Here is a 12,799-nt window from a genome sequence, read left to right on the forward strand (position 1 = left end):
ACTGTATTGTTGCACATATAATTGAGATATTCCTGAAAAGTCACATAATTTGACTACTAAAATATCAAGGACAGTTTACTGATTAAAGAAAACTAAATAGAAAGAAGAACAAAGCTGGACTATGTATGCTATGCTATTATTCCATACTCATAACTTCACAATTGCCAAGCATGTCGCAAACTCCATTTATTATCAAAAAGAAAATATCAAAGCCCAGAGGTTGAGAATAGAATAATAAGTATAACCATTATAAACTTTACTTTAAATGAGGTATAACTAAGGTTAGGTTACAAGTTCAAGTTGTTCCTCTATGTATGCAAATGCATGATTGTATTTCTAAATGATGACTAACTACCCAATTATAGTCACTAGAAAGTTCTGTCATAACTGACATTTTAAATAAAGCATTATAAAGAAAACCAAAATTTCAACCTAATTTTAATCACTTTAGCTATTCAGAATTCTGTTAATCAAGTAGGAAAAAAATTGTCTTTAACACCTAGAATGATTTACCTGTTTGTATGAATGTGAGAAAAATGATCACATCCTCGAGTAATAGATTACAAGTACAAAGAAAGTTCACATTACAGCTATGCTGATGAAAAGTACCTGCAGGCTATTACAACACAGCCAGTGAATTAATTAACCTTTTGCCATAAGAATCTAGAAACTTCAGCAAAGACTGAGCTTTCTCTTTCTCTTGCTCCAGCTCTCTTAGCATTGAAATACTGCTCCTTCACAGTGAAATACTGTGCAGTTACTAAGGCAAACAAATAAAATATACTCAGACTTCATTATCTCTCCATGTTATTACAATAAAATCACATAAATTGTGATGAAAATATAGCAATTTGGATGTTTCCTCTTTTGCTTTAGTTAATGAAAGATGAGAAATAATGGTAGATTTCTATGTAGATCTTTACTTTTATGAATAAGATGAGCAATTTCTTACTATGAATGTTGGCTAGCTCTTAATTATTTACCTTTTGACTCTGTGAGAAGATAAATTTTAAAAAAGTATGTCTTTTGCCAATGTGTTAAAAAAGTAAGGATGCACATGCAATCTTTTAAACCTCTTTTTCAAATAACACATTGTCTATATTTGAGTGTATTGGTCATGTATTTCGATAATTTTCACTTGGGATCTGAAGCTGAAAAATTATCTAACACTAAATGAAACCATGATCTAAGAAAATAGGATTTCTAACCAACAATGGTAATATGAGCCATTGTATTTCCTCAAGTTGTTAGAGGCAAGGATCAATAAGACAAGATGAATGCGAAGATGACAGCAAGAGTTAAGGACTGCTAAATTACACTCCAAATATTGACATAATAATTTCACATCCTTATGCAACTGTTTGGAACTACATGTTATTTTCTTTTTGATGTAGTTAATATATCCTTAAGAGGGTTAACAGTGCCAATATTTAATTGTCCAATAACAAGCACTGAGAGCTGTTCACTTCCATTAGCCAATTTTTTGAGCTAGTTTTAATTAATTCATTATATAATTAGTCTTGTCAATAGATAAGTCATTCTCTCAGTAGGCTAGGAGACATTCTTGTCTAGATAATGGGTTATATATATTGTTTTAGAATGTTAGGGTACTTCTTTATTGTTCCAACCAAATGATGATTTACCAGATTCATCTTTAAAGAGCTAAACTAGTGAACTCCCTCCCCAAGTATTGTTCAGGAAATCAATTTTTGGTTGCAGGCAAGAGGCACACAATAGTATCTTAAAATAAGAAGCTGATAATTTTATATTAATAAAGCAGATAATGCTTATCTAGGCAACTAAAGATTTATATGATAGTTCTTATTTTGTATTAAGGGCAAACACATATTTTAAACATAAATATTTCAAATTAAGTAGCTTTTTAAATAATTTGGAACAAACAATAAATCCTTCATAATTGTTCATATATTAAAATTTTCCAAGTGGAGCTTTCTTTTGTATCTATAAGGAAGATAGCTCTTGAAGGTTGGTAAATTTAAAATATTTACTAAAACATTTTTGGTTATACCTCTGTTATAAACTATATTACATCTACCTGAAGTATCAAGGCTAACACATACCTGTCACATAGAAAATTCACAATACATATATTTTGAATATAAGAATACACAGTTTCAAAAAAATTGGCACTTCTTCCAGTACTTAAATTTGTCTGTGCAATTTAAAGTAGATTTAATATTGTCATTGATTCTTATATGATCATGTAAAACGTGATAATACATATATGCATATGAATAAAAAGTATATGTCTTCAAAAGTCTAAAAAATGATCATACAAATTGATAATATTCCTTAATTATTATAGGAATACACATGCTATGCTTTGGAAGATATGCTCTACATACCTAACAGGTAATGTTCTGTCTCCTTTCCTTCTATCCATTTCTCTTTGGGGAACAGGATACCAACGGAAATTCAGTTTCCAGTTAAAACCCCCATAAGTCATGTCTGACCCGGCCATATATTCAAAGGTATCATCACTAATCACATCAATGATGGGGCATACAACTGTTTTCCTGCAGAAAAATTAAAATCAGTTTACATATAAATAATAATTTAAATGTTACCTTAGCTTCTTTAAACTTAATATAGCTGATACGTTGAAATTTATTTTGTGACTTTAATTTGCCTTTATTTTCATGTTATCCTTTTTCTCTGTAAAATTACTTCCTTTTACTGCATCTCACTTCAGTCTACTTTTATTCTATCATGTATAATCTAATCAAATATACTAATTGATCTTCAAGCTGACTTCCAAATATATTCTAAATACTAACTCAGCGGGATGAACATGGTCTATTTTTCATAAAACCTCCACTCACAGCATGATTAGCAGAGCTGCTTTGATATTATGCATCATTTTAGCTATAGACCACTGAAAATCAACAGCATGCGGGGAGTGAAGAATGAATGATGGCACATTAGATCTGGCAGTTTGACTCTCAAAGGCAATAGGTAAGTTTAAAGAGATAGTTCAGAGAAACCTTCATAGAAAAACAAACAAATGAAAATCCAAGAAGCAACGATAAAAATCATGATCATCAGTATAAGTAAATATTTCCTATGAATGACATTAGTGTCATGACAATTTCTGAGTGAATTGTCCTAGACTTATAGTTTACACTAAAATAAAAAAAGAAAAGCTTACACTAACAATCTACATATTTTAAGATGGGAAAAGATAAGCAACTTCAGTTTCTGGTGTTTTATGATCCATTTTTTCTTAAAGTAAGAGGAAGAGCCAGGAGATTTGGGTTTTTTTTTTTTTTTATTGAAATATAGTTGATTTACAATGTGTTAATTTCTGCTGAAAGCAAAGTGATTCAGTTACACATATACAGATTTGATACTCTTGATGGTGGCTTTTTAGGGTAAGGAACTTTTGACCATGGGAGATCATTAGGTACTCTTTTAATCCATGTTGTGCTTTCTCCAGTCTTCCCCTACTCCAGGTTTAAATGTTTTATTATGGGATCAAGCTTTTGTCATCTCCACAGTAAATGTTCAAACAACTGTGCCTTGTTTGTAGCTAATTCCTAAGAGTAGAGCTTGCTTTTCATATAAGATAGAAGGTGAACATACAATTGAATCACCCATAGATGTGGAAAGCAAGGACATGCTGTCCATTATTTATTCTGGTTTTGTAACACCAGCATCACCCACACTCATTCTCTATTTGGTCTTATATGCCACACAATTGGCCCATGCATAGAGTTCTCTGAAATTAATAGACTTAATTTAGCCTTGGAAAAGCTTCTTGGTAACTTTGGTCCTTATAAAAGCAATATCTTTCTCTCTTTCTTCATTACATTTAATAATTTAAATCATAGGGAGATGAAATTAGATCTAATAACCTTGAATAGGACTTTATTATCTAGTTATGGCAACTTTACAACATATATGCAGGACAAGGCATTAGAGTTCATTATATGCAAATACAATCTAAATATGCTGTTAGATGAAAAAAATAAATGATCCATTCATGACCATAGTGAAACAACATTGTATTAAAAAGTCACTAAGTTGAATACGAAACACATGTTTTAAAAAGCAGCATAATGTATGAAAAGCTGCCAGGAAATGAATTTAAGAGGTTCTAAGTTCATTATACTTTGCCAACCTTACCTTCCTGTGCATACTGTACAATACACAGAATGGAAAAATGTTATTAGCCATATATTACACTCAGTTGACTAAAAGGTTCCCACTGCTTTCTTCAACTGCTATGGTTCATTTTACTGACAACTTCTATCCATCTTCCTGGCAAGTACCAAATCCTGCCATTTATGTGATATAGCTGCACTAGCTCACACTAAGCAGCCCCTGTCTTGGAAGCTTGATTAAAAACGTCAATTCTAAAAAGACCTTTCGACTGTAGGTGAAATGACTATGCAAGCAAGGTGTTATGCAATGCTTTGTTACTATATCAGACAGCAATCAGCGTAGCTGTCTTCATAAGGCGCTTAGGAATGACACTCATTTACCACCCATGTTTATGAGTATCTGCAAAAAACCCACTTCATAGCATCATCATCAGAAAGAATTTCAGCTAACTATGAGGGTGGGTTCTTAATTTCTATATTCTTCAACTTTTCAGATTTCATAATATGTCTGTACAAAAGGACAATATTATTTAAATAATTAAACATTCTTACAGCTGTGCTTTCTATGCTTTTTTTTTTTAAATCCTGGTTTCATTTCAGTGGGGTGCATGAGTGTGAGTTTATTTTTAAGATCATCAGGGTGGCTTTGGACTAGACTTTGAATAAGGGCACTGACGTAGTAAAGAGAAGACTGTTCTGGGAGTGGGAAGAACTAAATTGCTGTTCCCATCACTTCCAATAACGGGGACAAGCTATTTAACTCTTTTGTTCCTCCCTATTATTAAATACAGACAAGAATACCTGTATTACCTACCTCACAGGGTGATGGAAGACAAAGGTGCTTTGAAAATGTATTTTATAAAATATGATACTATTTTTGATTGGACTGATTTCCGTCACCTATAAAATGAATATTCAGCACATTTTTACTATTTGAATTGTTTGACTATTTCTTAATCAAATATTCAGATTCAGCATAAATAATCCAAGGTCTTTATTAAATAAGGAGTAGGGGGCCTACTTTTTTAAAAGCTAGGAAATAAACATTCTGAAAATAGCAACTTGGAAGAAAAGTTTTGATGGACAGCTGAAAATGTCCTAACGGATTCAGTCAAAACCCAGACAGACATAACACATGAATTCTTACCTGTCTTCCTTTATTCTTGCCAGCAAGGGCTCCAACCATCCTAACGTGCATTCACAGTGTGCATCGAGAAAAGTTATGACCTGTCCTTTTGAAGCAGCTGCTCCTCGAAGGCGGGCACGTATTAACCCAGAGCGCTCTTCCATTCTAATAATTTTTACCGGCACTTCTAAATTTTTCACATAATTATCTAATGTCAACTTGAGAAAATCTGTAATGTGCAATAAGAATTTATAAAGTTTTGAAACTCTTTTAAGACAGAGAAGAGATACTACTACCCAGATGGAAATTCAACATGCAGAAATGGTGGTAAACTCCTATCAACATTTTTTGCATTGTACAAAAGAAAGATGTAGAGATTTCATCAGTGAATTAGTATACAGTTCATTATAATTCTGTCACTTGGCTGACAAGGATAAGGATATACTAGGACGTTAATATACCAGAATCTAATTTAGAAACTGGGCCACAATGGCAAATGCAATCTCCTTAATTATAAGCTATTTTTCTTTTACCTACACTAAAAAAAATAAAAAGACCAATATCCACAAAGTCATATAAATGCTCCGTCACAAGATCAACTGAGTTTGGAAAAAAAAGAAACACTTATGAAAATAATTTTGGCTGATTTCTTAGGTTAGTAAGAACCATGGAATCATGAGATAAACTGGAAGAGTTTGTTACTTGTTTCTAGAGTTGGTATATTAATGAAAATTTGATAGGTGGTTACAGAGTTAGTATAATTACAAGGAAAATACAGATCATTGACCACTTATCTTTTTGAACACAGTTAAGCTTTCTAATTAAAAAAATATACAAAAAAAATATTTGTACCTCTTTCACTGGCATCATCTACCAAGATGACCTCAGAGAGTAGATAGTGTGGAGAACGATTTATAACACTGTAAACAGTTCTAAGGAGAGTGCTCCAAGCTTCATTATGAAATACAATGACTACACTTGTGTTTGGAAGTTCATCAGGGTAGACCTTTGTCTTGCATCTGGAAGAGAGGAAAGAAGAGGGACATGCTAAGAAGTTCATTTTTCATTCTGATCATTGTAATAAAAATATCCATTATGACACAACTTTAGACTTGAAAGCCCCTTACTACAGAAACACTTTATGATTATCTAAAATTATTTTCCTTTTAATATTTGCTGTGAGTAATCACTTGGCACTTTGAAAATTAAATATGCATACTTACTAATATTATTTTAACTGATTTTATTTTTGACTAATTTTACATTAACTCCAGGGAACAAAGAGGCATGATTTACGCAAGTCTAAGAAAGCTAAAATAGCATTCTGAGTCTATCAATAGAAGACCAGGTACAACAGGGACAGATGAATTCACTTAGTAGGTATAATTGTCTTCTTTGTTTAGAAAAAGAGTTATTGTATAACTCAAAAAGTCTTAAGAACATAAAAAGGCATATGTTCACAGGGTTTTGAAGCTTGTAAAACTGAAATGATTTTTCTATTCTAAAATCTAGTCATGAATTCTTTTTATTCTGTTTGAGAATGCCATAATCCATGTCTACTTTGAGGTAAAGATTTAGGGGCCAGGATACACTTTACAGATTCTCAATGAGTACTATACAATCAAAATCGGAGATTATGAAAGGGTATAGGCTACCAGAACATCTCAAACTTTAATGTGCAGAGGAATTGCCTAGGGATTTGTTAAAATGCAGATTCTGGTTCCGAAGATCTGGGGTGCAGCCTGAGAATATGCAGCTTTCAAAAAGTTTCTAGGGGCTTCCCTGGTGGCGCAGTGGTTGAGAGCCCGCCTGCCGATGCAGGGGACACGGGTTCGTGCCCCGGTCCGGGAAGATCCCACATGCCGTGGAGCGGCTGAGCCCGTGAGCCATAGCCGCTGAGCCTGTGCGTCCGGAGCCTGTGCTCCGCAACGGGAGAGGCCACAACAGTGAGAGGCCCGCGTACCGCAAAAAAAAAAAAAGTTTCTAGGTGATTCAGGTGCTTCTGATCACTGGAGCACACTATTTAGTAAGAGGTTACATCATAATTGTTATTACTTTTAGAACTTGATATTTTGAGAAAAACTTTTAATTTTGCTTACAAGTTAAAAGAACTCCAGATTTTACTTTTCAAGCCATCAATTGAAAAAGGTACATTTTGATAAATAACATGCAGTGTGTTCTAGGTGGTCATCCCAAATTTAACATGCAGATGGCTCTCACCCATATCAACTTTCAACATTTAGACATTTCTGTCATGTAATGTTAAATCACTGTGATTACAGAATATTAAAAAAAGAATGTCACTGGGTATCCAGAACAGGAATAGAAGTTTATTCACCTTAGGTTATTTTTTCCTGTAAAATATTCTAAAGAGCTAGAAAATTAAAATAATTCCATAAAGTAAAATGAACCAGATACAGCCTGCCACCAATAAATGACCTAATCTCTGACACAAAATTAGCATCGTTAAAATTAGTCTCCTTCACAGGTGAGTGAAAAAAAATCCACTGAAGTGTGGGCATCAAAGGCATGTAATAAAAGTCTGCTGAGATTTTAATCATCTTTTAAAACAGTCTAAAGTATCACCTACTCAGTGAAGTGCTCTGCAATATAGCCAGATAAGAATGTGCATGGTAGGGGGTGAAAAGTAGGTTGATTCATAGTCATCTCTTCCCATTCTGGTGGCAAGATTCAAATGGTTTCTATACGCTTCATCATCATTTGACCTGTACCTCCAGGCAGTTCATCACTAAATGAACTTAGAAAGCTGTCTTGGTAAGTCAGAAAGGTTCTTGCCATGATTTTCCTCAAACCTCCATTCTTCTTCCTCAGCAAAACACCCCCTCACTTTCAGCATGCTGAACAAAACGTATCATAAAGATAATCATTATCATCAATAAAGAAGTAAAGCTGGAGAAGCAGGCTGAAATCTGTCCAACAGTCAACAAATACTGGTTTAACCCAAGGATAACAGTCTATAAAGTCTACTTAGTATCATTTGGATAAAAATCATTTCTTTTAAATTCAGTCTCTCACATGTTACACTTAATGATGTTACACTTAAAGTTATTAATTTAGATAAATTATTTAAAATATCGAAATAAAAGCAGACATGTAGATCCAGCTTCTTAAACTATTTCTGGCATGCTTTATTTTTGCGGTTAAAAAAAGTCCACTCACAAATGTTAATTTTATATTCATCATATGTGACGAAGTTATAATGAACTAATTTACTATTAATGTAGCTATTTTGCTTACTTAGAGAAAACTTCCACCATGTCATTATTTAATGTAGCACAAAAATAAAATGTGGCTAATAGGTTATTAATTCTTCCTCTTCCTCCTATGTATGCAGTTATTTAGCAAAGAAAACTTTATATAATAATAAAATAATTTATAGGATAATTCTTGTTACATAAATTAATCATTTTCTATGTCAGTTTATCCAGTTATCTCAAGTGCATAGATACGTATGAACAAGAGTTTTTATTTTCGTGGTTTTTAATGGATTTGTGACACACTGAACTTGAATTATTGTCCGTAATTCATCAAACCTATTGTTTCACCTAGGGTTAGATACATCATGATTTTATGTTCCATTAGGAAAGAAAAATGTTTCACTAGGAAAAATTTTATGTTCCACTAGAAAAATGTTGTCAAATAAACTATAATATAATGCTTTCTTATCTTGAATAGGCTCTATTCAATACCTAAGTAAAGCCTATAGAAAAAGCTTTTAAACTTATTTGGACATAGATTCCTATCAATATTTTCAGGTTTGCTTATAAATCAGTCACACTAGTTTCTTGTTGCTTTGAAGTTTCTTTCATCTATTCTAAGGGGATTTCTCCAGCTTTAGGTTGTATTGCTTAAATGAGAGGCATGCGTTTAGCACATACCTCAGGAACAAAATACAAAACAACTTCATCTTGTGAGTATCCTCCTTGGTATTATAAAGCTGTGCTTTGCAATTAGCTGCAAAAGAATTATGTTGGGATCTTGATAAAATTCAGATTCTGATTCAGTAGATCTGGGATGGGCCCAAGGTCCTGAATTTCTAATAAGATGCCTGGTGATGTGGACACTGCTGGTCCTGCATTGACATGATAAGCAACAAGGCTATGTAACTCAGTTAGCTGTTGATTAACAAGAAAATATGAAATTGCAGTCATTGCTCCAACCATAAATATTGGCTTCATCAAATGAAATATAATTTTTGCCACTGTTTCCTTGTCTTTCTGTTCAGACAATAACTTTTTGTTCTAATACTGAATCACATTGTAACCTTTCTGAAGAAATGTTGAATGACAAACTCTACACATACAGTACAAATACTGCACATAACTTAGTTGAAGTTTAACCATGTAAACGGCCATGACCACATTCACACAAGCTTAAGGAATATTGCCTACATGACAACTGCCAGCTGGTAGACAATGTTTGTAACTAATCATTAGCTGTAAAACTCATCCTGATTTCAGACATATAAAAGGTATAAAGCGTACACTTAAAACAGGTGAATACAATAAGTTTTCTTTAGCCACAGAAAAGTACTAAAGTGTTGTTTGATTTTTTCAGGTGGTTTTTTTAATGGCTTTAGTATCTAAACTGGCAGAGTTTTTTTTTAACTGGCTGATTTTTCCAGAAATAATTAAAAACAAACAAAACAAAACAAGGAACCTATACGATGTAGGTGGAGGTAAGTACTTAAAATAAATAGTTTGGATTTCTCTAATAATCTCTTCACCCTCACACATGACAAACTCCTTCTCTGTGGTATTACAGGAAGAATTTCACCACTGTTCACCTCAGCTTTTACATCTCTCATAATAAGATTAAAGTATGTACTCTGAAATGTGTGGTAGACATTGCTTGGTCTACACAGCTGAGTAAAGCTCAGAATCTCCAAAAGGTAGAATTGCAAAGGACTTTCAAAGTTGACTAATTCAAATATTTATTTCACAGAATACAAGTCTCAAGTCACAGAGCTAGTTCAATACTCTGCATAATAAAGTAATAAATAATACCACTAATAAAATAATTTAGTATTTAATAATATTAGTAATAGTAATGATTTCTGCTCCATATTATATGCTAGATGTCTTAAATGATGTTGTTGGTATCTGAAAAATTAGAAAAAAAGCATTTTTATGCCTTTTAAAATAATTTATTTCTTTATAAATATTTATCTTTAAGTCAAAAAGAGAAGTAGATTCCCCTAGGATCATTTTATTAAAACTAAGCATAGAAAGACAGCTTTCACTGAAATTAGGTACCTATAGATCAAATACTCTTAGCAACCTGTCTTTCGAAGACATTATTTCTCTTTTATGTAAACATCTCAATAGAACTAGAAAATTTGACATAATTGTGGGAACATAATGTTTATGTAATTAACTTTGAGAGTAAAAGTGGCAGACTGCAACAGCAATTTTCATCAATTTGAAAGGAATATCTGATACCCAATACTCAAATTAAGCTCCTGAAATCTGGTATTCCAATATCATAAGCTTTATCATAGCAGCATTTCATATTTGCACTATATTTTGACATTCTAAATCTATAATAGTTGAAAGAAAATGAAAGTTTATTTCCTTTTAATTCTGTAATAATATATCTCTGGCTCTAATTCTTAGCTGCACACAGGAATCATCCCATGAGCTTGAAAAAAAATGACTGATATGTGGGTTTTAGCCACAGAGATTCTGATTTAGGGGTCTGGGGTGTGGCCATGGGTAATGGGATTAAAAAGAAATCTCTCCTGGGGATTTGAATGTGCAGCCAAAGCTGACAACTGTTACCTAAATCTATTTAACAGAAACACTGATATGACATACATACATATATATGTATATACATACATGTATATATGTATATACATACATAAATATATAAAACCTTCTTTTTGCTTACATCAACATTTTAAAATAGGATGTATAAGGTTAGTATCTCTTGTTGTGTTTGTATGAACTAAAATAAGGCACTATTTCCTTTAATTATAAGTACTGGAGCCAGAAAGTCTCTACTTCATTTACAATCTCTTCTGTCATCTGGATACATACTAATGTTCATCCAGTTTTCTGTGTATCAGCTGTTGATTTGTAAATATATGAGAAATAAATGCAACTGCTCTTCTTTGGAGAGAATTCGGGGGTAGAATCACTTTTCCACTGTCTGGAACGTGGAAATAGTGAGATAAGTGTACCTATTTACCATCTTTTCCCTTGGCTATGCCCACATTATGGGAACATAGACTGTTACAATTTGATTTTATCCTTTTCAAAACCGTATTGATGATTTCAGATAAGCTACTGGAACACAACATGCCATATTAAAGAAACATTGACTATAAAATGAGAATGGGAAATCACAAAGGATCCATAATTACACAGTGGTTTAGTTAGACACAGTGCCTTTCGGACTCCAAACAAAGGCTGTCAACACTGTAGCTTGCATGACTTTTTGGATGGCTGCTCAGTGAATCAGCGGCTACCTTTAACTGCCTCAAACAAAGAAGAGTAATAACAGTGATTTAAAATAAAGACTTACAAGTCCTCTATATACTTCTTATTTTTAAGAGCTGTGGGAATTGCAATTGAACCTTGCAGAATTATCCATGTTTCCCCGTCATTAACATTTATATTCACAGAGAGAAATTCCATCATTTTCCAATGCACCCATGCAAAGAAAACTTGGGCAACAGGAAAGTGTTTCTTTCATAATTGAAAGCTTGGTGCCTCAGTAAAATGAAGCACTTAATTTTGCATGGGTTTCTATATGTTGATTTGTACTTCCGTGGTGTTAAACCTTCCAAAAGTAAGTTCCTGTAAGTCATAATTACTTGACTGTTTCAATTTTTTTCTTTTTTTACAAAATCAAATTGTTATTCACCTGTCCCAATCACCTTTATTTTAACATCCAGGTAGACCCTGTACTCATCCTTAGCCTATTTGCTATCAGATCTATTCTTTGCTCCTTCTGTTTTCTTCTAAGTATTGGGGTGGGGGGAGCAGGAGAGTTTTTGAGCAGGATGCTTTTCCAAGACTCCCTTGCTTGTCAGTTTCTCTTTGAAATATGCCACGAGGACCTTGGGTGGAGAGCGCTGTGCAGCAGAAAGGAGGAAGAGGGAGCCAGGGAATTTCTTTCTCTCTACTCCCCTAATCCCAGAGAAGACTACTCAGCCCCTCCCCCAACCTTGTACTTCATATATGCCTCAATCCTTTTACTTATTATACTCTTTCACAACAAATACATCTAATCCAGTAGACTAGGGGCTTCTTAAAAAGAAGAGGGAAGGTTAATCTTATTTATCTCTCTGCTGCCAGAAACTAGCCTTCTGCATGTCACAAAATATATTTAGTAAGGGGTTGACGCATGAAAACTTCACCAAGAGGCAGGCTATTGTATTAATTATCAGATTAACTTCCCAATTGTAGTTTTTAAAAATAAATTTATTTATTTATTTCTTAATTTTTGGCTGTGTTGGGTCTTCGTTGTTGTGCATGGTCTTTCTCTAGTTGTGGTGAGCGGGGGCTACTTTTTGTTGTGG

General features: G+C 33.3%; 1 protein-coding gene across 4 annotated transcripts in view; it reads right to left on the reverse strand.

Moving 5' to 3' along the window:
• The window catches only part of GALNT13 (polypeptide N-acetylgalactosaminyltransferase 13), a 559,171-nt gene that overhangs the window by 217,852 nt on the left and 328,520 nt on the right, over window positions 1–12,799 (reverse strand). For all 4 annotated transcript variants that reach the window (XM_032638559.1, XM_032638557.1, XM_032638558.1 and 1 more), the window contains exons 5-7: window positions 6,103–6,269; window positions 5,272–5,479; window positions 2,367–2,537 (exon numbers count right to left, since the gene is read on the reverse strand). In XM_032638559.1, coding sequence (XP_032494450.1) covers window positions 2,367–2,537; window positions 5,272–5,479; window positions 6,103–6,269 — 546 coding nt within the window. The remainder of the gene's footprint in view (window positions 1–2,366; window positions 2,538–5,271; window positions 5,480–6,102; window positions 6,270–12,799) is intronic.

Source organism: Phocoena sinus, chromosome 7 (genome assembly GCF_008692025.1).
Source record: "Phocoena sinus isolate mPhoSin1 chromosome 7, mPhoSin1.pri, whole genome shotgun sequence".
Taxonomy (NCBI): Eukaryota; Metazoa; Chordata; class Mammalia; order Artiodactyla; family Phocoenidae; genus Phocoena; species Phocoena sinus.